This window comes from Camelus dromedarius, chromosome 14 (assembly GCF_036321535.1).
Source record: "Camelus dromedarius isolate mCamDro1 chromosome 14, mCamDro1.pat, whole genome shotgun sequence".
Lineage (NCBI taxonomy): Eukaryota > Metazoa > Chordata > Mammalia > Artiodactyla > Camelidae > Camelus > Camelus dromedarius.
In genome coordinates, this window is record NC_087449.1 from 12,849,609 (window position 1) to 12,876,166 (window position 26,558).

Consider the following 26,558-nt stretch of genomic DNA (forward strand, 5'->3'; position numbering starts at 1 on the left):
ATGAAATTTCCTGAACTCTACCCCAGCTTCTTTGTGTTTATGCCTTCAAACTGTTCTGACTATCATATGCTCCTTATTTGATATGTCACCTTAATTAAGATTCTGACTTTAACTACTCAAGCCCCATATTTTGACTTTTGAGCGTGTTTCTAGAAACCTAATTTAAGCCATCAGATTTCCATTTTTATGTTTACCTTTTATGTAAACAACTTACCTTTTTTTGAAGGAAAATGTTCGTTTCTGTTATTTCTTAGCAGGTCCGTAATGACAGAAGAATACAAAGTTCCAGATGGAATGGTTGGATTTAGTAAGTAACCTAAGTTTTTAAAGCTTTGAAAACATAATCAAAGCATACTTAAAAATCTTTCAGCAAATATTTTCTTTTTTCTTACTAGTAATTGGCAGAGGAGGTGAACAGATCTCACGCATACAACAGGAATCTGGATGCAAAATACAGATAGCTCCTGGTAACGTTATTCTCTTGCTATTTTCATAGTGACAAGAAAACTAGCATATTTTTTAAATTGCTAGTGAAAATGATACTATTAATCTTTTCTTGACCTCAGATTTTTTGTTTGTTTGTTTTTAATTGTAGACAGTGGTGGCCTTCCAGAAAGGTCTTGTATGTTAACTGGAACACCTGAATCTGTCCAGTAAGTATGAAAATCATGTGCCAGCCCTTCCTTCTTACTGAAGAATATTGTCCCTGTGATTGAACCAGCTTTCGCCTAGACTATTAATTTTCCCCTTTTCTAGGTAGTTTCTAACACCATACAGACATGCTTGAAAATTCCTTTATTTTAACGAAAAAAAATCCCACATTTCTATTTCTTTGCTCCCTTTTGCCAAAAAAATCTCCTTAAGAGTGGTAGCTCTACTTGCTGTATCATCTGCCTCTGTTTTCATTTTGTCTTAAACTCACACCAATCAGGCTTTTAATTCCCACTGTTCCATGAAATTGCTCTTCTCAAGATCATGAATGGCCACCACATCATTCAGCCTTTTAGCTTTGTTTAACACAGTGGACCACTTGCTTAGAGATAGCCACCACCCTGGCACATCAAGCATGCTTCCCATGTGAGTCCCTTCAACTTCTCATTTCTTCTCTTTGGAACATTTTCCCCTCAGGTCATTGGTCTGTTTTGCATAAAATAACATCATTGCACAGGTGCACGCACACACACACACACACACACACACACACACACACACACACAAACATTTTGTCTTGCTTTGATTTTCTTCATAGCACTTAACAAATGACATGTTGTTTATTTAACATGCTGTTTTTAACTTAATGAAGTTAAGCCATGCCAGCAAGAACCCTGTTTGTGTACTTCAGTGCTGTAACCCTGCTACCTAGAATAGTACCTGACACACAGTTGACATTTCTTGAGTATTTGTTGAATGAACAAATAAATTTTAACATGTGAATAACCAAAGTGGAGGTTTAAAAAGTAAATACCTCATTTAATTTTTAGAAGAATCAGCTTAATTCTGAGATAACTTTAGAAGTAGGGTGTGTCTTGGAAATTTCGGACTATTCTCAAAAATATTGAAGATTATATACCTCGAAAATTTATTCCATGGTTTTGATCTTTGACACTGATGGTATCTTTTAATTAAAATCGTTATAATTTAGTTTTCAGACACCTAAACCTGAATTAGGATGGGTGAAGTATCTGATTATATTATTTTGCATTGACTATTTGTTAACAGGTCAGCAAAACGGTTACTGGACCAGATTGTTGAAAAAGGAAGACCAGCCCCTGGCTTCCATCATGGTGATGGACCAGGAAATGCAGTTCAAGAAATCATGATTCCAGCTAGCAAGGCAGGATTAGTTATTGGAAAGGGGGGAGAGACTATTAAACAACTTCAGGTATTACTATGTTTGTAAAATGATTAGTTTTTGTCTGTTTTGAAACCTGTTCCTTTCTGTTAATACATACAATTTCTATGATTAACAGGAGCGGGCTGGAGTTAAAATGGTTATGATCCAAGATGGACCTCAGAACACTGGTGCTGACAAACCTCTTAGGATTACAGGAGACCCATACAAAGTTCAAGTAAATCTAAGTTTATATTTTACAAAGAAGGTTTTGGGGTGGATGGCAGAGTGGGCAAAAACATGCATGAATGATTATAGTGTTTTGAGACATGCCTTCTAAATTGGGTAATTTTTTCTACTTCAGCAAGCCAAGGAAATGGTGTTAGAGTTAATTCGTGATCAAGGTGGTTTCAGAGAAGTTCGAAATGAGTATGGGTCAAGAATAGGAGGAAATGAAGGGATAGATGTAAGTAAAAATACCATTAAGAAATGCTTGGATGCTTATTCATAAATAAATGGGTTTTCCCTGTTTTGTGTTATATAGCCTTCTCTAACTTTGTATCGTCTTTTCCTCCTCACTTTCCACCTTAGAATACAGAATGTATATCTTGTGTCTTGTTAACCTATTTAAGTATAGTGCTTTTATGATTTGAGGGAGATTAGTTTTTCAGGAAATGACTTTCCTAATACTGTCTTTGCATAAGGTCCCCATTCCAAGATTTGCTGTTGGCATTGTAATAGGAAGAAATGGAGAGATGATTAAAAAAATACAAAATGATGCCGGTGTTCGAATTCAGTTTAAGCCAGGTAAGTCCATGTATTTAATTTTTTTAAGTGTTGGCAGCAGTTACTTTTGACACGTTTAATGTTAAATTAATCCTATTTGTTTTCTTTGCTTTGAAGATGACGGAACAACACCTGATAGAATAGCACAAATAACAGGACCTCCAGACCGATGTCAGCATGCCGCAGAAATTATTACAGACCTTCTTCGAAGTGTTCAGGTTTGATAGAATGTTAATGTTTTCGTTGTTTTGTTTTCTTTAAAAAAAACGTTTTCCTTCATTAAATCTGAAAATATATTTTTTTAACTAGAATCTGTTTGATGATATTTTATTAATAGGTAGAAAGTTTAAATTGCTTTGAGGTAGACATCTTGGAGCAGGAAAGCAGCTACATAAGTGCACTACCTTATTCACCACAGTATGAAAAGAATGAATGGTGGTTGCCACTTGCTGATTATTTGGGCTAAGGCATCTCCCAGTGTCTCTAAATTTCTGATTTTGGAAGATGAAAATAGACATGTAATAATTTTATGGTGGAAAGAAGAATATATTTCTGACTTTGTCTTTCCTTCTTGTCCTTCTTCTCTTTAGGCTGGCAATCCTGGTGGACCTGGACCTGGTGGTCGAGGAAGAGGTAGAGGTCAAGGCAACTGGAACATGGGACCACCTGGTGGACTACAGGAATTTAATTTCATTGTCCCAACTGGGAAAACTGGATTAATAATAGGAAAAGGCAATATATTTAAAACTCTTAATGTTTTAATGTGTGGTTAAAAATTAAACCTTCATCTAATTTTTCTGGATGCTATTTCTGTTGCTGTTGTAAATGAGTAGCAATAATTTTTTTCCTTGGCTGTGTTTTAGTTGAAAAGTGTTAACATCAATTCATGACAACTGAGACATAAATGAAGGACTGTATGTGTACTTAGAGAGTGGGATTTGAATTACACTGGCTTCTAGAAAAGGGGACCAATAGTTTAATTACTAGTGTTTTTTAACTTTTCTTCTGACCTAACAAGAGGTCTGAGTATTCTTACTTACTTTGCTTTTTCCTGACACATGGTTTTAAATTTCTGAGTTTTTAAATAATTGTGTTAGTTTATGTTTACATTGCTTATTAAAGCAATTTCTGTGAAGCAGGTATTTTGATGTTATCATTCATTTTAAGGTTAGGTACAGACATTAAGTTATATCTTAAAACTAAAATGTATTTTAAGAGAAGCATGAAATGCTTTATATAAATTGATCTAAACTGTGGAATAAATGGAAACCCCTTATAGAATATTGGCAAATGGGATACTGGTCAAAACTTCCTTCTTAATGGCCGTAAGGTGACCGGGGTTCCTTTGAATAGCTCCCCTTGTTGAATCTTTAGAGAAATTACTGTGTTTTGCTTTTAGGAGGTGAAACCATAAAAAGCATAAGCCAACAGTCGGGTGCAAGAATAGAACTTCAGAGAAATCCTCCACCTAATGCAGATCCTAATATGAAGTTATTTACAATCCGTGGCACTCCTCAGCAAATAGACTATGCTCGGCAACTCATAGAAGAAAAGATTGGTGTGAGTATGCTTTAAGCTTTCAATTGATAGTACAGACCCTGTAAGTTAAATACAATGTGAATTCAGATGCTCCTGTAAGTGCTATACAGAAAAATGTCAATTTCTACTCTAAAATTACAGATCTCTTCACATACCAGATGCATGCAACATAGAATAGATTGTCCAGCTATAAAAATAACCCAGTTAAATACACAGGTACAGGTGTTCTAAACCTTTTTTATTTGAGTTTGGTAAGTAAGAGAGGATAACATTACTTGAAGTTAAGACAGTAGGGTGGGTAGTGGGTTGTGGAGTGTACTTGAAGGAGATAGTTAACAGGAATTTAGTATTTATTAAGGGCTTACTTGCCTAACCCTGGTGAGTGAGGCAAAGGTGAATCAGATATATCCCTCCCACATTAAAAATAGAAATTTACAAATCCTAATTCTTAGACTGGCTGAGAGTCATCTGGGGAGTTTTAAAATGCAGACTACTTGGGTGCTTTCCACCTCTACAAATAACCGTTCCAATTCAGAATGTCTGCATTAGGCCCAGCATCTAATTCTAGAAGGATGTTCCAGGTGATTCTGATGCATGACCAAATTTGGAATTTTTTCCTCCAGAAGAAGTTTGCTGGTGGTAGTACCAAAAAAGTGTGAAGAGTATTGACTGTGCTTTCTTGTGAATGAAGCAAATTGTGCTTTACTGTTTTCTCTTACTGTGAAGAATTAACATGTGTGTGAGTGAGCATCTTAAATTATTAATAATAATTAGAATTTCTTAGGAAAGTTCTCCTTGATGTTTGCCATGCTGTGAATGGAGTGTTTCTTTCTGCTTGGGAACACAAAAAATAAATGTACAAAAGACACTTAAGAATATCTTATAAAAAGATACACAAGCATTCTAAGTTCTGTGGTATGGAAAGTAAGTGGAATTGTTCAAAAAAAAATTAAGAAAATAATTCGTTGGACTCAGTAATGGCAGGAATTGATGCCAGAAAAATGGATGATGCATCTTGGTTTTGTATTTTACTGTTAGCATGCATGGATCAGGATTGCTTCTGGATTAATGGACAAACAAGACAGAAGGTTCTAGAGAAACATTTAGGTATAGTGGTTAAGATCAGGAACTCTGGAGTCAGGCCATTTGGGTTCAAAATACTCTGAATCATTTACTGACTGTGCGACCTTGGAGGAAGTTGTTTATACTCCTCTTTGCCTCTTGTTCCTCCTTGGTACTTTATATTGTAGGGTTATAGGGATTAAATGAATTATGTATGTGCCTGGCACAAAGCCCTGTTAAAAATGTTGCTTTTTTTTTTATTTTTCCAGTAATTTTTTTTTGCTATTTGGGAAAGATAGGTTATGGATAATAGAAGTGAGGGATAATGACAACAGTTAAAGGCTTAAAGAGACAGGTTAATAAAGGAACTTTTAAGTCATGAAGTTTAGCTTTATTATTTTATAGTGAGAAAATTGAACAAAAATACTTAATCTGTATTTGGTTGTCAGATTGTCACATGGTTAATATTAACTTCATGAAAGGAATGTTTTATTTTAAAAGTTAAATATAGTGGTCTTTGCAAGTTGGATTATCAAAAAAGAATTAACTAAGCATTATTAATTATGATGTGGCATGAAATGGATTTGAAATATCCTGATTTGTTAAATCAGTTAAAAGAATCTTCATGGTACTTAGAAAATTATGATAAATGATAAGGGAGGAAATGAATTTAAATAAATTATTGATTCAAATGGAATTTGGTGACAGGCTGTGAAGAAGACTTTAGAGTGAGACCTTGTTACATTATTGGTGAAGTAAGTGTTCAGTAGCCATTTCACAGCATCAGACCTAAGCAATTTGTCAAGACCTAAGACTATATTGTCAAGATGGTTCTCTGATTAATGTTAGGAAGATAGATGTGGAGTAGATGCAGAAAGAGAAGAGCTAGAGATAAGGACTTGACATTTGATGAACTTTCATGATTTAGATGATAAAGGGATAGTAAAAGTAGGAATTATAAAAGGAAATAATGGAAAAAGGAATAGTCTGAAAAGAGTGGAAGGTAAAAGAAATGCTTCATTTCTTTGCTGATGGTATTGATTTTAATTTTACATGTCCCACTAATACGATAGAGTTAAGAGATTTTGCGACATGAGTGAGGAAATGAAGGAAAATCATAAATTTTAGATTGCTTGTAGGTATATAAAAGGGTAGAAATGAAAGATTATTTGGCCTTTGAAATGCTTAACCATTACTGTCTTTCTGATTTTTTGTTTGTCTTTTTGCTTTTTTGCAGGGCCCAGTAAATCCTTTAGGGCCACCTGTACCCCATGGGCCCCATGGTGTCCCAGGCCCACATGGGCCTCCTGGGCCTCCTGGGCCTGGAACTCCAATGGGACCATATAACCCTGCACCTTATAATCCGGGACCACCTGGCCCTGCTCCTCAGTAAGTTTTTAGTTTGGTTTTAGGCTTCTCCTGAAAGATTCTAAATTTTGGTAAATTGTATTTTTAAATTGATTTCTATTTTCAGTGGTCCTCCAGCCCCTTATGCTCCCCAGGGGTGGGGAAATGCATATCCACATTGGCAGCAACAGGCCCCTCCTGATCCAGGTAAAAGATGCTTATCATTTGTGTATAATCTGTGTTTTTTTGTTTGTTTGTTTTTGCCACTCCTGTTCTATGCATACGTTTTCTACTATTGATTCTATATGGTGTGCATTTTCTGCACTTGTTTCACTCCTTCAGCAGGAGTGTGAGGTACTGATTCTACCACAGTGTGTAAGACTGGTGTGAATATGGTCTGTTTCCTGAAACTTTCTATCTGCATTTGGCTTTTTCTACTTTTGAAGTGACACAGCAGAATGCTAAAAAAGTGAAAAGCAATAGGAAGAAGTCCTAGGTTTTAGATGTTAGGGCCATCAAATGTATAATGTGTTAATTGTGAATTATCTATGAAAATATAGTTAATTAGTTAATGTACTTTTAAGAGTCTAATGGAGTGTTAATACGTGGGGATTAAACTCCCAAAATCTCAAATAAGGTATATAAATTGCCTTTTAATATTAGTAAAAAACAGAACTGTAATAAATACGTGCATATTAGAACTCTAAAAATTCATTTAAATATTTTCTCTGTTCAGATCTGGATTATATATGTTACATTTTCTTCTATTCATGAATCTTTTCCCACCCTGTAGTTTTCTTTCCATCATGGTCAAAGGGGGCATTCACTGAAACCAAATAACTTTTACTTAATGACCCTTTTTTCTCACTTACTACCTATGTTTTAGGCTTCTTTCACTGGAATAGTTTCAAGGAAGGTACTAAATTCCTTTTCACATTAGTATATTTATTTTTTAAAAAAACAATTTGTTTAAATGTAATTGTTTTAGTTTTATTGAACATTCTGGCATTTAAGGGTGGCCCTATATTATAATGTACTTTAATTTCATAGGAAGTTCGCTCTTTGGAATATGACACAACAGAACAGTTACCAAATAACCACAACTCTCAACACATTCAAGGAGCAAATTGTGTAAGAGTTAGTCTTTAAAAGAATGGAAGGTCTTTTCTTTCCCTCTTGTAAGCTAATTGGTATGGTGTGATTAAGTAGAAGAATCATGCCACTGAAGAGATTAGAGTTTGAGAAAAATAAGGACAGATTTATATTGGATAACTTGGACCTGCAGGATTGCACCTGTGGGCTTTGTTTGGGTAGGTAGCATGACTGAGAAGAATGATGGGAATAAGTGGTCTCTGTATCACAGTCTCTTTTTCCCACTTGGCGTAGTGGTAAAGTCACCACTGTTAAGACTTGGTTAATGACTGTGGCTTTTAGCACTGTCTTTGAGAAAGAAGAAACCTCTTTAGCTAAAAGATAACAGCTAGGGTTAGATATTGCTTATATTAGAATTAGCATTATGTAAAAATCAAAACAATTGATTTAAATGAAATTGTTGAGTGACTTTGTGTTAACGTGTTAATTGCCAGTGTCACTCAAATCTGGATGACAATTGTGTTTCCTCAGGGGTCACCTGATCCACACTGGGCAGTCAACGTGTTTAAACGTCCTGGTACTTAAATGTGGCCCTATATTGATAATAAAAGTCAGTATTCTCTGAGATAAGATCTGTTTCTGTTAAAAAAAATAGTGGCTTGTTACAAGGTTTATGTAGTAATCAAGAACTTAGACCTCAGAGTGAAACACCTGGTAAAGTCTAGTCTTACAACTTACTAATTATGGGGTGGCAAGCAAGTTTTAAACCCATCTCAATCTGCTTTCTTAAGTATAAAATGATCAAAGTTCTCTATGTATTGTATGTAGTTATGAGACTGGTTTTCATATATAGTCCACACATTTACAAGTACAAGTATCAATTCCTAAAGTCTGTTTAATTTCAGTTTCTCTATTCAGACATGGTCTCAAATGAAATATATATTTATTACTATACAGGTAATGATACTATTAAGATAAATATACAGCATAGAAAAGCTATACATTTATTACTTGAGAAAGATTTGGAGAGTGGTATAATGCCTTATAATTGTATCACCTTAGAAATTGTATTGCTCTAGAAATCTTTATTTTTTCCTCAAACTTCACTAACACTTGCTTTATTAAGCAGCTGAGAATTGCTGCCTATTTGGGATGAAACCTAAACAGATTACATATAGATAAAAACTCTGACTTAGGAAATTACATTATTAAGGATATAAACTGAAAAAGATAGATCTTTATTAGTATCCTGATACTCCCAGTATAAAAGACAGAATCACCAACAGGAGTTCTGTTTCTGACTGAGAAGTCTCAAACTGTTAACCCATCAGTTGATTGATGAGTGAGGGTCAGCCACATGCAGAGGAAGTATAACATGGTGAAAGACCCAGATATGAGCATGGGGACTTGAAAAGTGCAAGCAGTTTAATTTACTATGGCCAGAACTTGAGTATTTGAAAAATATCGACAGTAGGGAGATGAGCCTGAAAAGGAAAAGTATAAATGAGAGTGTCTAAATATCTTGAAGATACTGAATGATAAAATGCTGTACTTAAAAGTCCTACTAAAGACTCCAGGAAATAATTGAAGAAGTTCAAGTAGAGCAATGACATCAAGTTTATCTTTTATAATAAACAGTGAAATATGATGAGATGAAATATGACTAATCTCTGTTTCTTTTTCCAAGATTTTTAAGTTTTCTCTTCATTGAAAGCAAGACAGGACAGAGTTCATAATTGTAAAATAATTGTTCCTTTCTTGTACAGGTTAGTCCCTAGAAATCCTTTCCTTTAGTCATCTGCCACATGGAAATGTTTTACTTGAGTCAAAAGTGGTTTGGAAAAAAACAAGGGCATATAATGATTTGAGACAAAGCATTGGATTTGAAGCCAAAGATCTTTATTCCTGTCCCAACCCTGCCACTCCCCAGTTTTCTAGGAACTAGGAAAGTCGCTTAATCTCTGAGCCTCACTTTTCTATAATAAAAACTAATGATGACAATAAAAATGCTGGAAGAATTTAAAAGTTTACACTTACTATTTATTTTTTATGCCCAGTTAATATTGGAGTCTGTATATTTGCTAGAGGGTGTGTGTGTGTGTGTGTGACTCATTAATGATGGACTAGGTGCAAATGTTGAATTTGTGTTTATTCTAGCTAAGACAGGAACGGATCCAAATTCAGCAGCCTGGGCTGCTTACTATGCTCACTATTACCAACAACAAGCACAGCCACCACCTGCGGCTCCTGCCGGTGCACCAACGACAACCCAAACCAATGGACAAGGTAACTACGGTAACTAAAGCACTTATTTTGTATGTGCAAGTGAAAACTTGAGTTTGAACGTATAAGGTACATCAATGTATAGTATCTCCCAAAGTTCTAGTATTACCCAGTTACAGCTTCTGTAAGCAGCCTTTGCTTTTTAAAACCAAGTTACTTTCAAATAACTGCAAACTTTAATGAAAGTTGTAAGATACATTACCAATAACACCCAGATAACCTAGCTGTTAATATTTTATCTCTGTTTGTTCCATTACCCTCTTATGTGTGTCCCTATCTATTATCATTAGTCTTTTTCAGAACCATTAACCAAGCTGTAGACGTAATGCCCCATTACCCTTAAATACTCCTTTCTGTATTGCTCCAAAAATACGTGACCATCACACAGCCTTCAAAATCAGTTAACGTTAATACATCATTACTGTTGCAATGCACAGCCCTTAGATTTCATAACAGTTTCTCACCAATCAGGAATAATTCCTCGGTCTTTTTCATGCTATGAAGAGTACAGACTTCTGTGAGATGATGGTGCATCATCCTAGGTCCCTTCAGCCTTCTCTCATGAAGATAAAGCATGATCAGGGTTCCTGCTTACAATATGTCAAGAATACCTCGGAAATGAATGCTGTGCTCTTGGTGCATTACAGGAGGGGTCATACAATGTTGGCCTGTTTTATTCCCGAGGCGGTACCATGGTCACTCAATCATGTTGGTGTCTGCCAGGTTTCTATACCGTAAGGTCACCTTTTTTCTCCTTGAAATTACTATTTCTGGAGAGACTGAGATCATACCATTATCCTGTTCCTCGTTGAAATTCTGCCCATCTGCCTTAGCTGTCATTGATAACACCTGTCTGATTCCATCACAACTATGATAATTTCTACTTCCATCATTCATTCTACATTTACTGGTTGGTATTTTACTATATGGAAGAGGTTTCCTTTTCTTCCTGTTTATTGCTTTATGTCAGTGGGGATTGCTGTTTTATTCAGTAGGTTGTATTTTAAACTTAACCATGTTGTCCATAGATTTGGCCAATCAGGAGTACCTTCATGATGGCTGCTGTATCCTTTGACAGATCTGTCATTCTTAAAGCACTTTCTTACTTTCACACAATAAGAAGCTTATTTTGTGCTTTCTGGGCTCCAGCCCTAGAATCAGCCATTTTTCTAAGGAGCTCTAATTCCTTTTAGTAGATGATGATATTTAGAAACCAGAATATTGTTCATTACTACTGAGGTGTTACTGCTTCTCTCTCCTTTCAGCATACAGAGCTAGGAAATGAGTTTACATATATGCATACCTACATACACACGTGTAAAAAAAACACGAGTATCTATATGTGTATATATTTTTTAAAGTATATTCATACCACTTGCAATTCTATTCCAAGACTTCAAGGTGCTTTCTAGCTTTTCCCGTTTCCATGCCTATACATGATGAAAGAGCTGGTATCCTCAGTGTGTTTTCGTATTTGACCAGTGAATTTACTTAGATGTGCAATGTAACTGCTCTTCTAAATACATAGACCTTCTCTGTCCACCATCTCTGCCTCCAGCGTCCTGTGTCTTTGGCACCTGCAGGGATGCCACTATCACACAACACCTCCCTCCTACCCTCCCTCCCCATGGCAGGCCACTCCAAACTGCTCCACACAAAAACATGGAAGGAAAGGGTCAACTTGCTTTTTGAAAACCTTAATCTTATTTTTTTTTAATGCTTTTCTTTTGAATAAGGAGATCAGCAGAATCCAGCTCCAGCCGGACAGGTTGATTATACTAAGGCTTGGGAAGAGTACTACAAGAAAATGGGTATGTTCTGTTTCTTTGTTTGTACATTTAATTAAATTGAAACATTTAGTAACTATTGCACTAAAAGGTTGAAGATTTTGATAAAAAGCATGTTTGTATCATGCTTTTATTTTATTGCTAAATGCATTTATCAACCACTTACTAATGAAGCTTAAAGTTTCCCCACTGGCACATAGGATATTGAGTGTTACCTCTACTTTTGTCAAAGATTGTTACATATGTTAATAACCTAAATAGCATAGGTAAAATTATAGAGCATCAAGCAAAAATTAGTTGTGTGTGATACTCTTTTGCTGCAAAATAAGCAGGTAAGAAATAACCTACAGTGACAGAGAAAGTTAATTACTTAAATAACATTTGCATATATGAAAAAGGAAGAACAATCACCTAAAAGGGCTGTTTTCATTCAATAACTGTAGAGCATATACTACATGCCAAAGCATAGGAATAGATACTGAGAATGTGATTGTGGGCATAACACTAAGAGCCCTGTCCTTCTGCTCATTGTATTCTAATGGAGTGCAGTTGTTAATCAAGCACTTTACAAATACATTACTCCAAACTGCTGTGAATGAAAAGAACTGTACTGTGGTCCCCCCTTATCCATGGGGGATAGGTCCCAGAACCCCCCAGGTGGGTGCCTGAAACTGCGGGTAGTACTGAACCTTACATACCCTGTGCTTTTTCCTATACTTATGTACCTATCACAAAGTTCAGTATTTAGGCTTATTAAGAAAGTAACAACAGTATTAATAAAGCAGAACAGTTATAACAATATAGGGTAATGAAAGTTACATGAATGTGATATGTAATGTCTCAAAATATGTTGTACAAATTTAATGCTTTTCCATCTTAACTAATCATGCACTATGGCCATGACTTCTGTTTTGAGATGTTACAGCAAAACTAGCATGAAGTTCTTTCTCTTCTTTCACAATATCATAGATTTGTTCTTCCTGTAGATCTTAGAACCTCAGCATACAATTTTTTTTCTTACTAAGTCAACAAATTTTTACCTTTTCACTTAAGGGAAAAGGCTTTTTCTTTGGTATATCCAAATTGCCAGCATCAGTACTCTTTCACTTTGGGGTCATTATTGAGTAAGATAATGAACACACAAATACTGCAGTACCACAACAGTGGATCTTATAATCAAGGTGGCCTGAGTGGCTACTGAGTGACTAATGGGTAGCATATGCTCTACAAAGGGACAGCATGAGATTCCATCATGGTACTCAGGGTAGCGTGCAATTTAAACTTAATGAATTGTTTATTTCTGGAATTTTCCTTGTAATATTTTCAGACCACGGTTGACCATAGCTAACTGGAACTGCAGAAAAGAACAGTGGACAAAGGGTGGGGTACTGTCTGTTCACTGACACTTACATGTACAGATTGGAAAACAAGTCCTAACAACTACGAAGTCATGGAACCAGGCTTTGAATTCTTAGAAGTTCTAAGTCCCAAGACTGTCTCCTAAATTTGCATCTTTCAGGGACCATTTTGAACCTGATGTTATACTGCCAAACAAATCAGTTTTTTTTCAGATGCTTATTTTCTCTTAGTCATTTAAAATTAACACTTAACACCATAGCCACTTACCACAAACAAAAGCTAAACAGATAAACTTGACCTTTGTTCACTGATACAAAAAGTACCTATAGATGATAGAGTTTTGTCATAAAATACAGTCTACTTGTGATTCTCAATGTAAATTTCACCATTTTCTTTGCCAAAGAATGTCATTTTCCACAGAAAGAAAAATTTCCACAGTCGTGATTATACTAATCTTCTTTGTGTAAAAGGATGTATACCTAGTGATAAGGATGTTTTACACAGCTGGTGATATTTAAAAAAAGAAAAATAATTTTTCCTGTTAGAATGACTACAGGAAAGTCATGCTGCATGTTAACTTCTAAGGTTGTAAGAGATTCATTAATTTATGTTTTTGTGACCCAGTTTATCTTGGGCAGGTCTACAAAGGCTAAAATTCTACATAAAGAAACTTTTAAAAAACTTTAACCTCCAACAGTGTACTCTAATTAGGATGATCACATAATTTATTGCCCAAATTGGGATACTTTTGAGAAGAACTTTGGGAACGCTATTAATCATTCCTTGACGACATAGTGGTCATAACCTTAGCTCTTATGGTGACGTAGCATCACCGTTTTAAAGATTTGAGCATGTTGAGGTTAAAAATCAATAGATCCAGCTTGTATTTTCACAATAGGTAGTATGTTTTAGCTGTTCCCTACATTGTTACTAAAACTGGGTGAAAACAAAGGCCTATTGGTAGACTTAGGTATTTAATAAGTATACTATTTAGCCTTTTTACATTTTACCTGCCCAGAATGAGTGGGTATGTTGAATATAATCTACAAGGTCTAACCATTCAGATTTTTACAGAGTAGACATTTCACCTTGTTTTAGAGTTTTTCATTTTCTTCCTTTTTCCTGCTGACTACTACTATGTAAAATTCTAATTTTAGTACTAATATGCTGGACTGTCTTTAATCCTTTGTGGAGAAAAGTGGTAAAGAAATAATTTAATTAGATAACACCATCTAATCTTGAAGATCTTCCTTAACCCCCCACCTTCTTTTCAGTTGTATGTTTTTCTGTAGGACTGCAATGATCAGCTGTTTTATGAGCAAAGTGAATTGGTTGATTCCCCCTTATATGTAAATCCTAAATGTTAGGTTGTCAGGTCTTTAAATGATACCTACAAGGTCCTTTTTTTTTTTTTTCTGTAAGTTTTTTGTTGTTGTTGTTGTTTTTAATGATTGGTTGCTTAACTATTGTGATTTTTTTTTCTAGGTGCATTACTAGTCCTTAAGGTCTTTTTAGGATAACTACAAATAAGAGACCTTAAAGGATAAAACTAATCAATTCAGTTTTTGAGCTTTTTAAATGGAAGGAAAGAAGGGGGTAATAAAATATATTATAAGGGAAAGATGAAGATCTTTATCTCCAAGTCAAACTCCTTTATTTGGAGAGATTGAGTTTTGCTCTTCCAGGGGGCAGAGGTGGGATTTCCTAGGACTCTGGATGCCTGATTTCCAATCCAGTGTCCTCTTCATCAAACTAGGAAGACTGTCTCAGCTTTTGAAGCCTAATTTCAGCTTTTTCTGTTAAGAACAGAAAATCCCCAATCACACTATAAATTTGTTAGTTTGCTTTATTAGTAAATAAACCTGCATTGAATTAATTTTGTTTTCTGAAACAGTTCTGAATTGTCTATGATTAACACAAAGAGAGAACTTAGGGGGAGAGATTGTTAAAGATGAGATTCTAGAGGGTTAAAGAAGAAATTTCATATTTTTGTCACATAAGGAATGGCAGCAATTTGGATGTGGGTGTTTTTGAAGCTAGGATGAAGGGAACTTTTGTAATAAATAAACACCCTAAAGAGAAATAGGGTTTCAGAATAAAGACAGGCAATTTCTGTTTGGAAGAGAGTAAGTGAAGGCATTTTGGGTTAAGTTTGACTTGCGGGAGGCCCCTATAATGTTAAGCACTGATGTAGTGAACCCTGAACCCTTAGCATATGATACCTTAAGCTTAAAAGAGCCAAGAGAGTGGTTGCGGGAAAGATGCAGGTGTATGGAAAGACAACTGAGGGTGAAATCTATTCAAGAGAAAGCTGTCTTTTGGGCTGAAGTAGAATGTTGCACATAAACTCTAGGGCAAGTCTTATCTCTTGAATGCGATGAAATTAAAGTAAGACTTAATTAGTCTTACTTAAAAGACTTAATATGCTGTAAAGCTATATGAAAGTATTAAGTAATATTCTACTAAAGTATAAACTGTCTCACATCAAAACACTTTCTGAACTGAGAAGAATAAAGGGAGCAAATTAAGGACATGCCTTTATAAAGGGCAAGAGGCTAGGGGAAGAGCCAACTCGTAAATAGATGAGATAGGAAGAGTTCTTCCCCTGCTTTCAGCTGGACGGAATGAGTCACATTTGCCCTTTAGATAAGAGAAGTGGAGTGAGTTTTTCTTTGGATGCTTTCAAGATTGGAATGTCAAGTGTTGATGGGTTGATGACTTACTTAACTGAGTTTATTTTTCTTGGAGTCCGACATGTTTACTTGCAGCTTTCTACAGGGATGTTTGAGTTCAGGGGGCTGTTTTTGGAATGAGCATTTGAGTTTGACAAATTTTCTTGATGTGTCCCTGATACTGTTATTTTTATCTCTAAAATATCAGTATCTCTTAACAATGAGAGTCTGTTTGTAAACCTGAAGTGGAAATTGTTGCTGTCTTAAGTTTGGCCTCAAGTCAATGAGTTTTCAAGTGTGCATTTTATAAGAAAACTGTGTGTGGTTTCATTACTATTGGTACCTGGATATTTGGCAGTTGTCTAAATCTGAAACTGGTTTCAGATTTATTTGACTTGTGTCTCCTCATACAATCAAAATGTTAAACTCACTTCCTCTTTGAGAAGAGTTATGGAAAATGAAAATAAAAATAAGAGAATTTTGTTTATAAGTGTGTGGGATTTCTGCTGTTGCTCATAGAATTAGAGGGAGTTTCTTGCATTTGTAAAGTTAGTGGTAAATCTCAAATTCTTATTTACTCATTTGCTTTTTTTCCTTGACCAGTTTTGTTATTGTGATAGACAACATCTAACATAAGACAGCTTTCTGCCAGTATTTTTTTGTCTGGCTGTAATTTCATAAAGCCAAATGAATTATAGACTAAATAAAATTCTCTTTGAATATAGGAGCTAAATAGGAAAACACATGTCCTCTTTCTCATCAACTTACCAATTTTTTATACCTTCAGAAAGTCGGGAAAATAGTACAGCAAACACTCATACTCATGTTTTCTACCCAAAATCACCATTTTTTTTTAAGTTTGTTATATGTACTTTGTGCCTTTTTTTCCTGTGCCTGAGCCATTTCAAAGTAAGTTGCAAAATATTTGCTGTAAATAATTTCAGTAATATCAACATATTTAAATTTCCTTGGTTGTCAGAAAAAAATATCTTTCGTAGCTGTTGGGGAAGGGGTTTTTTTTTATTGGTTTTAATCTAGAGCTCATCCAAGGTTCACTGCATTTGATTATGCCTCTTTAGTTTCTTAATTCAGGAAAGTCGCCTAGGAGAACTGGTTGTAAAAGCTGTTGAGTTTTGTGTTTCATTGATCTTGTTACTTAGAACCTCTTCAGTAGTAATTATTATTGATATTCATCATCAGGTTATTTTTAATAAAATTGTAATTTGGGGACATCATACTAAGATTTTAAATGTTATTAAAAGATATCTTAAAGATTAGTATTTGTGCACATGGTTTGTAGGTTAATCAGGAAACAAAACTCTTGGCCAGATCTTAATTAATAGTCTTTAAGTAATAGCTTTTAAGTGGGTTTTTTATTTCTCAAAAATGTTCTTTTCCTTTTTCTCAGTTGAAGATTAGCATTTTATTTAAAACTTGTAGTGTAACAAATCCAAATGGATAAGAAGACCACAAAAAATAGTCCATCCATTCTCCCCAGCATCACCATGGGGCAACCATAGACTTCTTGACGTACTTTCCAGACTCAGTTTAGAAATTAGTACTTTATAAATTCTGTAATTGAATCAAGATTATGCCTAAATGTTTACCTTTCTTAGTTAAAACTGGGGGGGGGGTGTTTTTATTACTCATGATGCTCTAGAACTAAAAGTTATGATTAGTATAAGGCAAAACGAAAATAAAGAGCATTCGGATTTTTTTTTTAATTAGAGTAGTTTTCTGACACTACTGAATATTTAAAATAAAACAAGAGCAATCCTGACCCTCTGTGCTTTTGTCTTTATAACCTGTACTTAACAGTGGATATAATTTTGTATTAAAATTTAGGGGGTTTTTTTTAGGTCAACAAGGGCAGACACAAGATTATTCAAAGGCTTGGGAGGAATATTACAAGAAGCAAGGTATTGTTTTTATTAGAAACGAGATTCTTTGAGGCTTTTAATTGCGGTTACAGCAACAAAGTTGTTCTGTTTTCTCAAAGGTCAGGCAGTTCCTGCTCCTACTGGTGCTCCACCAGGTGGTCAGCCCGATTATAGTGCAGCCTGGGCTGAGTACTATAGACAGCAAGCAGCCTACTATGCCCAGACAAGTCCCCAGGGAATGCCGCAGCATCCTCCAGCTCCTCAGGTACAGTAAACTTGCCGATGTGCTGATTTCATCTCCAGTCATGTTCTCTGCATGTTTACTGTTGTCTGGGATTATGTTTGCCTTTTAAAATTTTTATCTGGCAAAGTATAACTAAATGAAGTATTGTATGGTATATTGTTCTGGGTTTTTTGGTTTGTTTTTTTATAATGCTTTCTGGCATCTGAGTGCTGAATATTTCTATAATGCCTTTGATTTTAAAAATAAATTTTTTTCCCCCAGGGATTTGCAAATCATGCAAGAAGCCACCACCATTTATATTAACCAGTTTTTCTTTCTTAAAGGACTCACTCCTGAGTTAGCTCCGTTTAAAGGATTTTCTTTAACTTTTTGTGTATTTCTTATGTATCTCTTCTGCACAGGGCCAATAATAAGAAGTGGACAATACAGTATTTGCTTCATTGTGTGGGGGAAAAAAACCTTTGTTAAATATATGGATGCAGACGGCTTGATGAAGATCTTAATTTTGTTTTTGGTTTTAAAATAGTGTTTTTTCTTTCTTCCTTTCTTTCTTTTTTTTTTTTTTTTTTTTTTGAAAATGTACAAAATATCTATCACTACTGATAGGAGGTTAATATTTCTGTGTAGAAATGAAAATTGGTTTGTTTTTAGTATTTAGTGTAGATGTACACATTCCAGCAAATGTATTTGCAACTATTATGTGGTCAATGCTTTGTGATATAAATGTACTTTTTCAATGTATACTTTCACTTTTAAAATGCCTGTTTTGTGCTTTACAATAAATGATATGAAACCTCCTGTGTCGGTAAGTTGGATATGTGGGTATTTAAAGGATTCGTAATTTCTTAGCAATGATAAATTAAGATACATATACACAAATATGTAAGCTTTCCCCATGAAATATTATTTGAGTTTTTAAACCACTGGCATGTTTTTTTCCCCCTTGCAGTATAGTGGTAGATTGGAGGATCTTTTCCATTTATTGTATTTGGCTGTTTCAGCACAAGTAATCCTGATATCTTCATTTTTTTTCCTTCTGTTTGATTAAAAACTGCATGTGTATACAGTGATCTTTTGGCATACTTCCATTGCATTAACAGTGAAATTTCCTTTTATACATGACCACTGTTTGAGACCTGTACTGCTGCTATAACAGTTAACCTTTCTATTTTTAATCTGATAATTACTTGATTTCCAAGACTGTTTCAGCATAACTAATTTTAAACAGTTTTCAGACAGTGAATATGAGTAGTCTATGATAAGTTTTTTTCATGTAAAGTAGTTCTTTCAATGTATACAATATTAGTGTGTTTCTTTCTAAATTTAGGGTAGAAAAAGTGAGTAGTATGCAAAAGTCTAGCTACAGTGCATCTGCCATTGAAAACATTATTGGGGTATGAAAATGTTCAAGCTTTTTTTTCCTTTTTTTTTCTTTTTGCAGTATAGATAAGCTTTGTTTTGTAAATGCACAAGTCCAATCATTGAATCAACTTAATTTTTTTATGTACTTGAAATCATTTTATTGCTCTATAACACTCATGCTGAAGTTCTGATATTTTGTTGAAATCCATTGTTTTACTCTTTGCATATTTGTTGGCTCTTTGCATATTAATATATTAGACTACATGCAAATACAGTCTGTCTTGCCATTGTCTGTTGAAGTGCAGGTTTGATCCAGCCAGTATAGAACTAGCTCTGTAGGGGTGAGGAGGACTGTGCTGTGTATCATCCTTGATTGTGTTCCTTCAAGGAGCATTGCACTGTAAGTACATCAGAATGACAAATTGATGAACTGCAACAGTATCTTTTTGTCAATGTTCCACATAATGTAAATGCCATACTTTGTGTGAATATTATGTTGGAATACAGTGCTGATAATTCTGGAAAACCATAACTGCTTCTTAATTTAATATAGAATAATTCATAGGTCTGTATTTTTTTTAAAGTGAGCTTAATGGGTAAGTATTTTTGATATGCTTTAGCTATAGCTAAAGAAAATTGATCATTGACAAAGTTGATTAGTATTTACTCATTGGTGCTCCTAAAATATATTGTTTTTCAGTGTAAAATATGCATATCTTATATTAATATGAAAGACTTGAAATGTATCAGACAGCAGTTTTCAGTTTGCAAATATTAAGCAATGTAGCAGTTTTAACACCATTTCCTAAATATATATGCTAGCTCTTGCATTGGTGGAGAGCACCATTTGTTGTTCTTAATATTTTATAAAGAAAGATGTACAAGGACATAAATGTTGAGATTACTTTAGGGTTCATTATAGATATTTTGAAATGTTTTTTTGACTGTTTATAGTATCCAAAGTGACTTCCCTTACCCTTACGTAGATACGGATATGTAGTTCTAGTTTGAAGTTTAATAGTTAAGGAGCTAGTTATCTGTTATCTTTAAGAGTAGGGTATTGACGTGAACAATTTCAGTATTTTGCATGAATACTGTTTTATAGATGACCTTTTAGGAAAGTGGTGCATTTATTAATTAAAGAGATAGTTTAGTTGGATTCAGTATCATAACTCACAAATTGGAGGCTGTTGATTTTGATTCATTTAAGGTTTAAAATCTTTATTAATTGCAAACAGTGCAATTATTTATACTTCACAGTGCCTTCCCAGACCTTCCACCTTAGGTTCTGCTGCAAAAAGCAACAGGTAAGCACAACCTAAGGACATATATAAATAAATATTTCAGTACATTAATGTTGTCCCTGTGAGGTTTTTGTGGTTGTGTATTCAAAGGCAGTCTGCTACTGCTTCCCCAAAATGTATTTTGTTCTCTATGCTACCATTTCAGTGGAAAGTCTGTAAGTTGTTCAAACAACTGTTTACATTTCTGGGTAATGTTTTTTATTTTCTTCTTTTTTTTTTTTATTAAAACAAAGAGATGATGAGTAGATTGCTGCTGTAATTGAACTACATCCAAACTTTTTATAATCTTTTCCCAAATACAGAAGAATTGTTAAAAATTAAAGGACAATTACATAGTTTTCAAGACTTAGGAAATCATTTGGTCAGAAACGTCAACAGCCTTCACAGTCTGTCTTTGATTGACGAGACATTTACTGTGCCCTCCACTACTGTGGAGTCTTTATTTTTTTTCTTATTCTTGAACTGTAGTAGTTCAGTAAGGACATTATGGGTTAGAATCTTGTTATGACTTTTTTTTTTTAAAAACAATTCAGTTCTCATGACTTTAATATATATACTGAAAAAGGAAAAAATTATAAGGAATACTGGCAGTATGTTTTGATAAGGCATGTGCATCAGTGAAATGTTAACTGTATAGCAAATAACCTTTCATAATCTGTATAGCAACCAATATTTTTCTGATTTATAATACTTTAATAACTGACGCTGCATTTATTTTATTTTTTTGCCAGTTTAAAATGTTTGTGTGTTCTTAATAGATGATTTTAACTGGTACATATTTTGAGTTAAGATGAATGTATTAAAGCAGCATCATACCAGTTTTGTTTTTACTCGATTTCTAAAATGTGCTGATCCTTTTAAAACTCCTGCTTATCTCTACAACAAAGAAAAATATTCAAAAATACTGCCTTCATTTTCACACACAGTGCTGAAGATGCTGCAAGCACCAAATCATAGCTCATAAAATCAGGTCCTGAGATAGTTGCCCATAAAGAGGAATCCTTTGAGTGTATGCCATTGGTGAGCCGATGAGCATGGACCATAGAAGGGCTCAATGTAGAAGGTAAAATTGGCAAATCATAATTGAGAAAAATGAAATGTTTTCCCATACATAATATGGTGTAGGGTGTAATGTACCTGCTTTTGATCACTTTTCATTTTAAAGTGCTATTCACTTGCTCTTAAATGTTCCATGAACTGTTAAATTTTGTAAGTTAATGTAGTTACTGCACCACATTTATGTGTGTGTGTATGTGTGTTTTAATAGTCAATGATAGGTATGTTAAGATTGATAATATAAAGGAGCTCTTTGAACCTTAAGAGCCTGTCAAGTTTTGGTTAGTTGTAGTTTTTGCATTTTTATAAAGAGAAAAATACATATGAATGCTAGTAAATATTGGGGCAATGTTTCTATCATGAGAATTTTTTTTTATTCATTACCATAAGCCTTCACTGATACTGCAAGCATTTTTTAAATGGCGCTAATCTTAACCTTGAAATAAATGGAAAGCAGAAAAGGTGAGCCAGTTGATTTGAATGCAGTGGATGTTAGGAGTGATAGAAACAATGTTTAGATTGAAATTGAACTGATTTATTTTATTTAGCACTTAAATTTGACAATGTGTTTTTGTTTTTAAGATATCTTACTTAGTGTGGTGATACTTAGAATTCTTATGGTTTGATGTTTTAGAATGAGAAGTATACTTTTTATTTTTAATTAATGAAAATGATTTTAATACTAAAACTAGTGATTTAATACTAGTTGTTTTTAAACATTATAAAATATATCCTTAGACAAATACTTTAGTACTTAATTCATAGGAGAGGGGTTGGGTAGGAGTAAAAGAGTACCTTAAGAGGGAAATAGGAATTTATTCAGAAGCTGTAACATTTGTTTGAATACTCTGCCAGGAGAACCACTTCTACCTGCAGAGTTACCTTTTGTCTAGCATAAGGTTGTAGAAATTACTAATTAATGAAGATGTCTTTTTATTTTCTGAAAATGCTGCCTCACTTTAAAATGTATTTTAACAATACTTAAAGATAATTTTGACTCTGAAAAATAACCTTATTTTTTGTTTAGTCACTTGAGTTTTCTTGCCACAGTATAAACTTGAGGGATTTTATATAAATTGGTGCTTTTAAGAAAGCAAATAAATCCCAGGTTTTTATTTTCTTCAGTGATACCCCTATAGAAACTCTTAAATGTATTTGCGCATATATATATTTTTTCTTATGCATGCTCAATGCATTTTCGTCCTGAGAAAAGTGTTCTCTACAGAAACTACCCGTGTAAAAAGAAGATTGGCTTAAAATGGCTACTGTGATGGGAACAGTGTCTTAGGGAGATGCAGCTTGGACTTGAGGTAAATTGAATACTTTACAAACTGTGGTTTAGAGTTTGCTTTAATACCATTGTATGTAAAAGGGTACAAGCTTGCTGTAATTTTGTATTGATTATGGTTTCCTCAATAAAAAAAAAAGAATAAATGTACATTGGTGACTATTATAAGAGTGTTTTGTCTCTTTTCTAAAATACTGAAAGACTTTTTTAAAATACAGAAGTTATTTTATTATGGGTTTACATTGTAAAATAAAATTGTCTTCCAGAAAATTAAAATATAAAACAACTTGATAATAGAACATGGTAGCTGATTATTTACAAACTCACTTTAAAAACCTAAAATTGAAGATTGTGCCATTTTCCCCTAAATCTACTTCTCTTAGCTCTTGAAATCCTCAGTTGTGTTGAAATTTTTTCTCCTGCATGAACTATTAGTACAAAGTTTTCTCATTAAAATATCATTTGTTCAGGCAAGGTCATAACAGTTTGCTTTCTGAGCTGGAATATATGTTACACACATTTTGAAAAGTATATGTTTAATATTCTCAACACTCAGAACTGTGTATTAGGCAGTGGTTTCCATCACATTTTCTCTGGCAATTGTTTCTTAAGTCTTTATTTTTTGTTTGTTTTTTTCCACACAGAGGGAGGAATGACACCTCTATCCCCTTAATGTATCTGCTTCAGGAAGTCTTTGAGATGACAACAACCGAAATGATGTACTACTGAGGGGGAAGAAGCCCATTCAAATTGATAGGTTCCAAATTCATTAAGTTTCAGCTAGTTCAGACTAATTTCAGAAGTGAATAGCTCATGAACAGTATTCTCTCATGCAAAATAATGTGTTCTATTTATGATTTTTTAAAACATAATTGCTGTGAACATGGGAAATACACAGCCTTTGTAATAGGTTGATAAAATAATTGAGTAAATTCCCCACTTTGCCCCCATTAAATTACACATGAACTTCTACTACATAATATGGCGATGAATCTGGTGCTCGTTTGACAAGGAAGACGGTATTCTTTAGATGAACTTGTGTTTTGAAGACTGTTAGGGAAAGGAATAAGAAGTAAACAGTGGCACTTCTGGTTTCCTTTTTTTTGGCCCCGCCACAGAAAAGATGGATGTAAGAAAGTCGGAGAGAGAGAGAGAGTTCCAGGGAGAGAGAAGGGGACCTAGTAGTCGTCAGCTAAAAAAGAGAAGAAGAAGAGTGATTTTTTTTTCAAAGGAAAACAAATTTAAATAAAATAAAAGTTCTGTATTCAGAGGGCGATTAATTCTTACTTTCAATGGTGAGAATACAGCTACTAGCTGCAGAGCCTCTGCTGTTGACCGCTTTACACATGTACTCCCCTTCGTCCTCCGGGAAGGTCTCCGGTAAATAAAGGCAGTGAGTTTCTCCTCTTTCAATATATTGGTAGTCTTCTCCATCTTGCAGTATTTCTCCTTCAAACCACCACGTGATTTCTGGTTTGGGTTCTCCTGTTACTTTCACAGTAAACCTAACTGGCTCACTGTCTACAACCGATACGTTTTTTAGAGGCTTCTTAAACCACGGAGCTCCTGATCTGGTCTGCTCTTCATCTTCAATAGTGGAGCCATTCATGGTACCACCTTCTTCCTCTTCCTCTTCTTCTCTTTTCTATATTAAAATAAGTGTATTTAAGTTGGCATTTATACTACAGTAGTAGTTTCAGGACAGTGGTTTAGTAGTAGAATTTTGGAGGTAAATGTATTTTCCCCCAAAGTAAACATGTAAATGTGCTTACTACAAAGTATTTTATAAAACATTCCAGTGAATTGAAAGCTATTAAAAAAACTTTTTTTTTAATCCTTCATAAAACTTTGGTTTTTAAAAGATCACCTTTGGAAAATAAGGATATGTAAGCCTGGTACCTTTTGTAGTGCTGCATCAATTTCCTTTTGTTCAAACTGCATGCGTAGTAACTTTTGTTCTTCAATTCTTCTTTGTTCTTCTTCTTCTCTTGCCTTAGCCATTCGCTCAAATCTAGCTTTCATATTCACTTTATGAGTAAATGGAGCCTCACTTTTTTTTGCCGGCTTGATATCTACATCTTCTTCCTTTACAAAAGTGAGCCAAGAATAAGAATTGTTTACTACAAACCAGCAAGAACTAAGATGTTAATAGTTCTGAAGATGTCGTTTATAGGCACAAAATAATTAACATGTTTGTAATGCATATTTGTGCTACACTGAGACATGGAGATTCTTACTACCCACAAGTTTCATTTCTGAAACAGTCTCTTAACAATTAGAATCCTTTTCTCCCAATATAAAGATCACAGGTTGTCACTGGAGTCCCAGTGTATTTATTTGCAGAACCAAATCTCAGTGCTTGTTGATAGTACTGAGTAACAGAAAAGAGTGAGGATATAATTGTTAACAATTGTTAAAATAGTCCTTTCTCATAAGTCTCCCTTATCGCTCTTCACCGTACTACATAATACAGAAATGCAGTTTGTTGTTTCCCACTTCATGATTTCCTTCACCTCTTTTTGTTAATAACTGCATGGATTCCAACCAACAAATAATTTATTGATGGGCAAATGGCAGAGAAGAGAGCATAGAGAAAGCATAGGAAGACAACTGTTAAACATGCAATTGCTGGAACTTGGGGAAATCACTGAGGTGACGAATGGCTCTGAATCAATCTAGTTAGGGGTGAGACTTGGAAGCCATGGAAATAATTAAGGGAGTAATTTAAGAGCAGAGTTTAAACTGTCAAATAGTCTGTAAAACCAACTTTGTGATGAGGTCACTGGCCTCTGAGAGCAGTTTCAGTAGTCTTGTGGGTAGTTAATTCGTGGTTTCAAAAGTACTTTAGCTGTAGTTAATTCTCAGTTTCCAAACTATTTAGGCGCTCGTAGGTCTACCCGGAAATCTCACCATTTATGTTTCACAGTACTGTGAGGAGATTGGTTATGTGTACCACATCCAACTATAAGTAAAGGAAATTTTTAAAACAAGCTGTAAAATAATAGCCCATATAAGAAAAATCTTGGCTCATCAATGTTTTACATCAGTTTGAGGTATTACACTGCAGCTCCAACGAATGCAGAAGGAGTTAAGAGTAAGCTGGACAGTTTTTCTGGTTCTGAATCAAATTTTTATTTGACAGTGGAAAATGCTGGCACATAAAACACAACCAGAGACCTAACGGGTAAATGCTATTACTTGCGCCGTTACTTATCTTCAGTTGATAAACAATTGCCAGTGAATGGTATTGACAATGGTGTTTTTTAAATTATTATACTTAAAAGATAGGCTAAAAAATACATGAGATAATACTGCAGTTTTATCTCAACAGGATTGTCTGAGGCTTAAAAAAAATGGACCTCTGTTCACACTAAACATTTAATGTTATTTGCTTACCAAATAAGTCTTCAAGATGAGCTATTTCAGCAGGTACAATAACATTCTGACTGAATCCCTCCCAGTTCATAACTTACCTTCTGTCTTTTAGCATGGAAGTTTGTGTAAATTCATAACTTACTCAAACCTGTCTTTAGAAAATAAATTTGGTAAGTTGAATTCATAAGCTAACTAGGAAAAAGTTTATGAAGTTTTTCAGTTACTAAGTACAGTTGCCTTTTCCTGAATCCCCAAAAAGGTTAGGTTAAAAGTGTTTCCTGGAAATGAATA

General features: G+C 34.4%; 2 protein-coding genes across 24 annotated transcripts in view; one reads left to right on the forward strand and one right to left on the reverse strand.

The window, feature by feature from the left end:
* Positions 1-23,060, forward strand: part of FUBP1 (far upstream element binding protein 1) — a 31,874-nt gene extending 8,814 nt beyond the window's left edge. For 2 of the 19 annotated variants that reach the window (XM_010989064.3, XM_064493420.1), the window contains 17 exons: positions 255-307; positions 396-467; positions 596-653; positions 1,720-1,882; positions 1,971-2,069; positions 2,196-2,297; positions 2,536-2,638; positions 2,735-2,835; positions 3,208-3,349; positions 4,017-4,177; positions 6,456-6,607; positions 6,693-6,772; positions 9,815-9,952; positions 11,677-11,751; positions 17,618-17,677; positions 17,758-17,903; positions 18,284-18,680. In XM_010989064.3, the coding sequence (XP_010987366.1) occupies positions 255-307; positions 396-467; positions 596-653; positions 1,720-1,882; positions 1,971-2,069; positions 2,196-2,297; positions 2,536-2,638; positions 2,735-2,835; positions 3,208-3,349; positions 4,017-4,177; positions 6,456-6,607; positions 6,693-6,772; positions 9,815-9,952; positions 11,677-11,751; positions 17,618-17,677; positions 17,758-17,903; positions 18,284-18,292 (1,714 nt within the window). In that variant the 3' untranslated portion in view covers positions 18,293-18,680. Of the gene's footprint in view, positions 1-254; positions 308-395; positions 468-595; positions 654-1,719; positions 1,883-1,970; positions 2,070-2,195; positions 2,298-2,535; positions 2,639-2,734; positions 2,836-3,207; positions 3,350-4,016; positions 4,178-6,455; positions 6,608-6,692; positions 6,773-9,814; positions 9,953-11,676; positions 11,752-17,617; positions 17,678-17,757; positions 17,913-18,283; positions 18,681-19,549 lie in introns of those variants that run through there. The other 17 variants (XM_064493417.1, XM_064493421.1, XM_064493426.1 and 14 more) reach the window with 12 other exon arrangements.
* Positions 23,061-23,492: 432 nt separating this feature from the next.
* Positions 23,493-26,558, reverse strand: part of NEXN (nexilin F-actin binding protein) — a 41,180-nt gene continuing 38,114 nt past the window's right edge. For 3 of the 5 annotated variants that reach the window (XM_031465426.2, XM_031465428.2, XM_031465429.2), the window contains 3 exons: positions 24,792-24,977; positions 24,180-24,537; positions 23,493-24,084 (listed from right to left, as the gene is read on the reverse strand). In XM_031465426.2, coding sequence (XP_031321286.2) covers positions 24,071-24,084; positions 24,180-24,537; positions 24,792-24,977 — 558 coding nt within the window. In that variant the 3' untranslated portion in view covers positions 23,493-24,070. Of the gene's footprint in view, positions 24,085-24,168; positions 24,538-24,791; positions 24,978-26,558 lie in introns of those variants that run through there. The other 2 variants (XM_031465430.2, XM_031465427.2) reach the window with 1 other exon arrangement.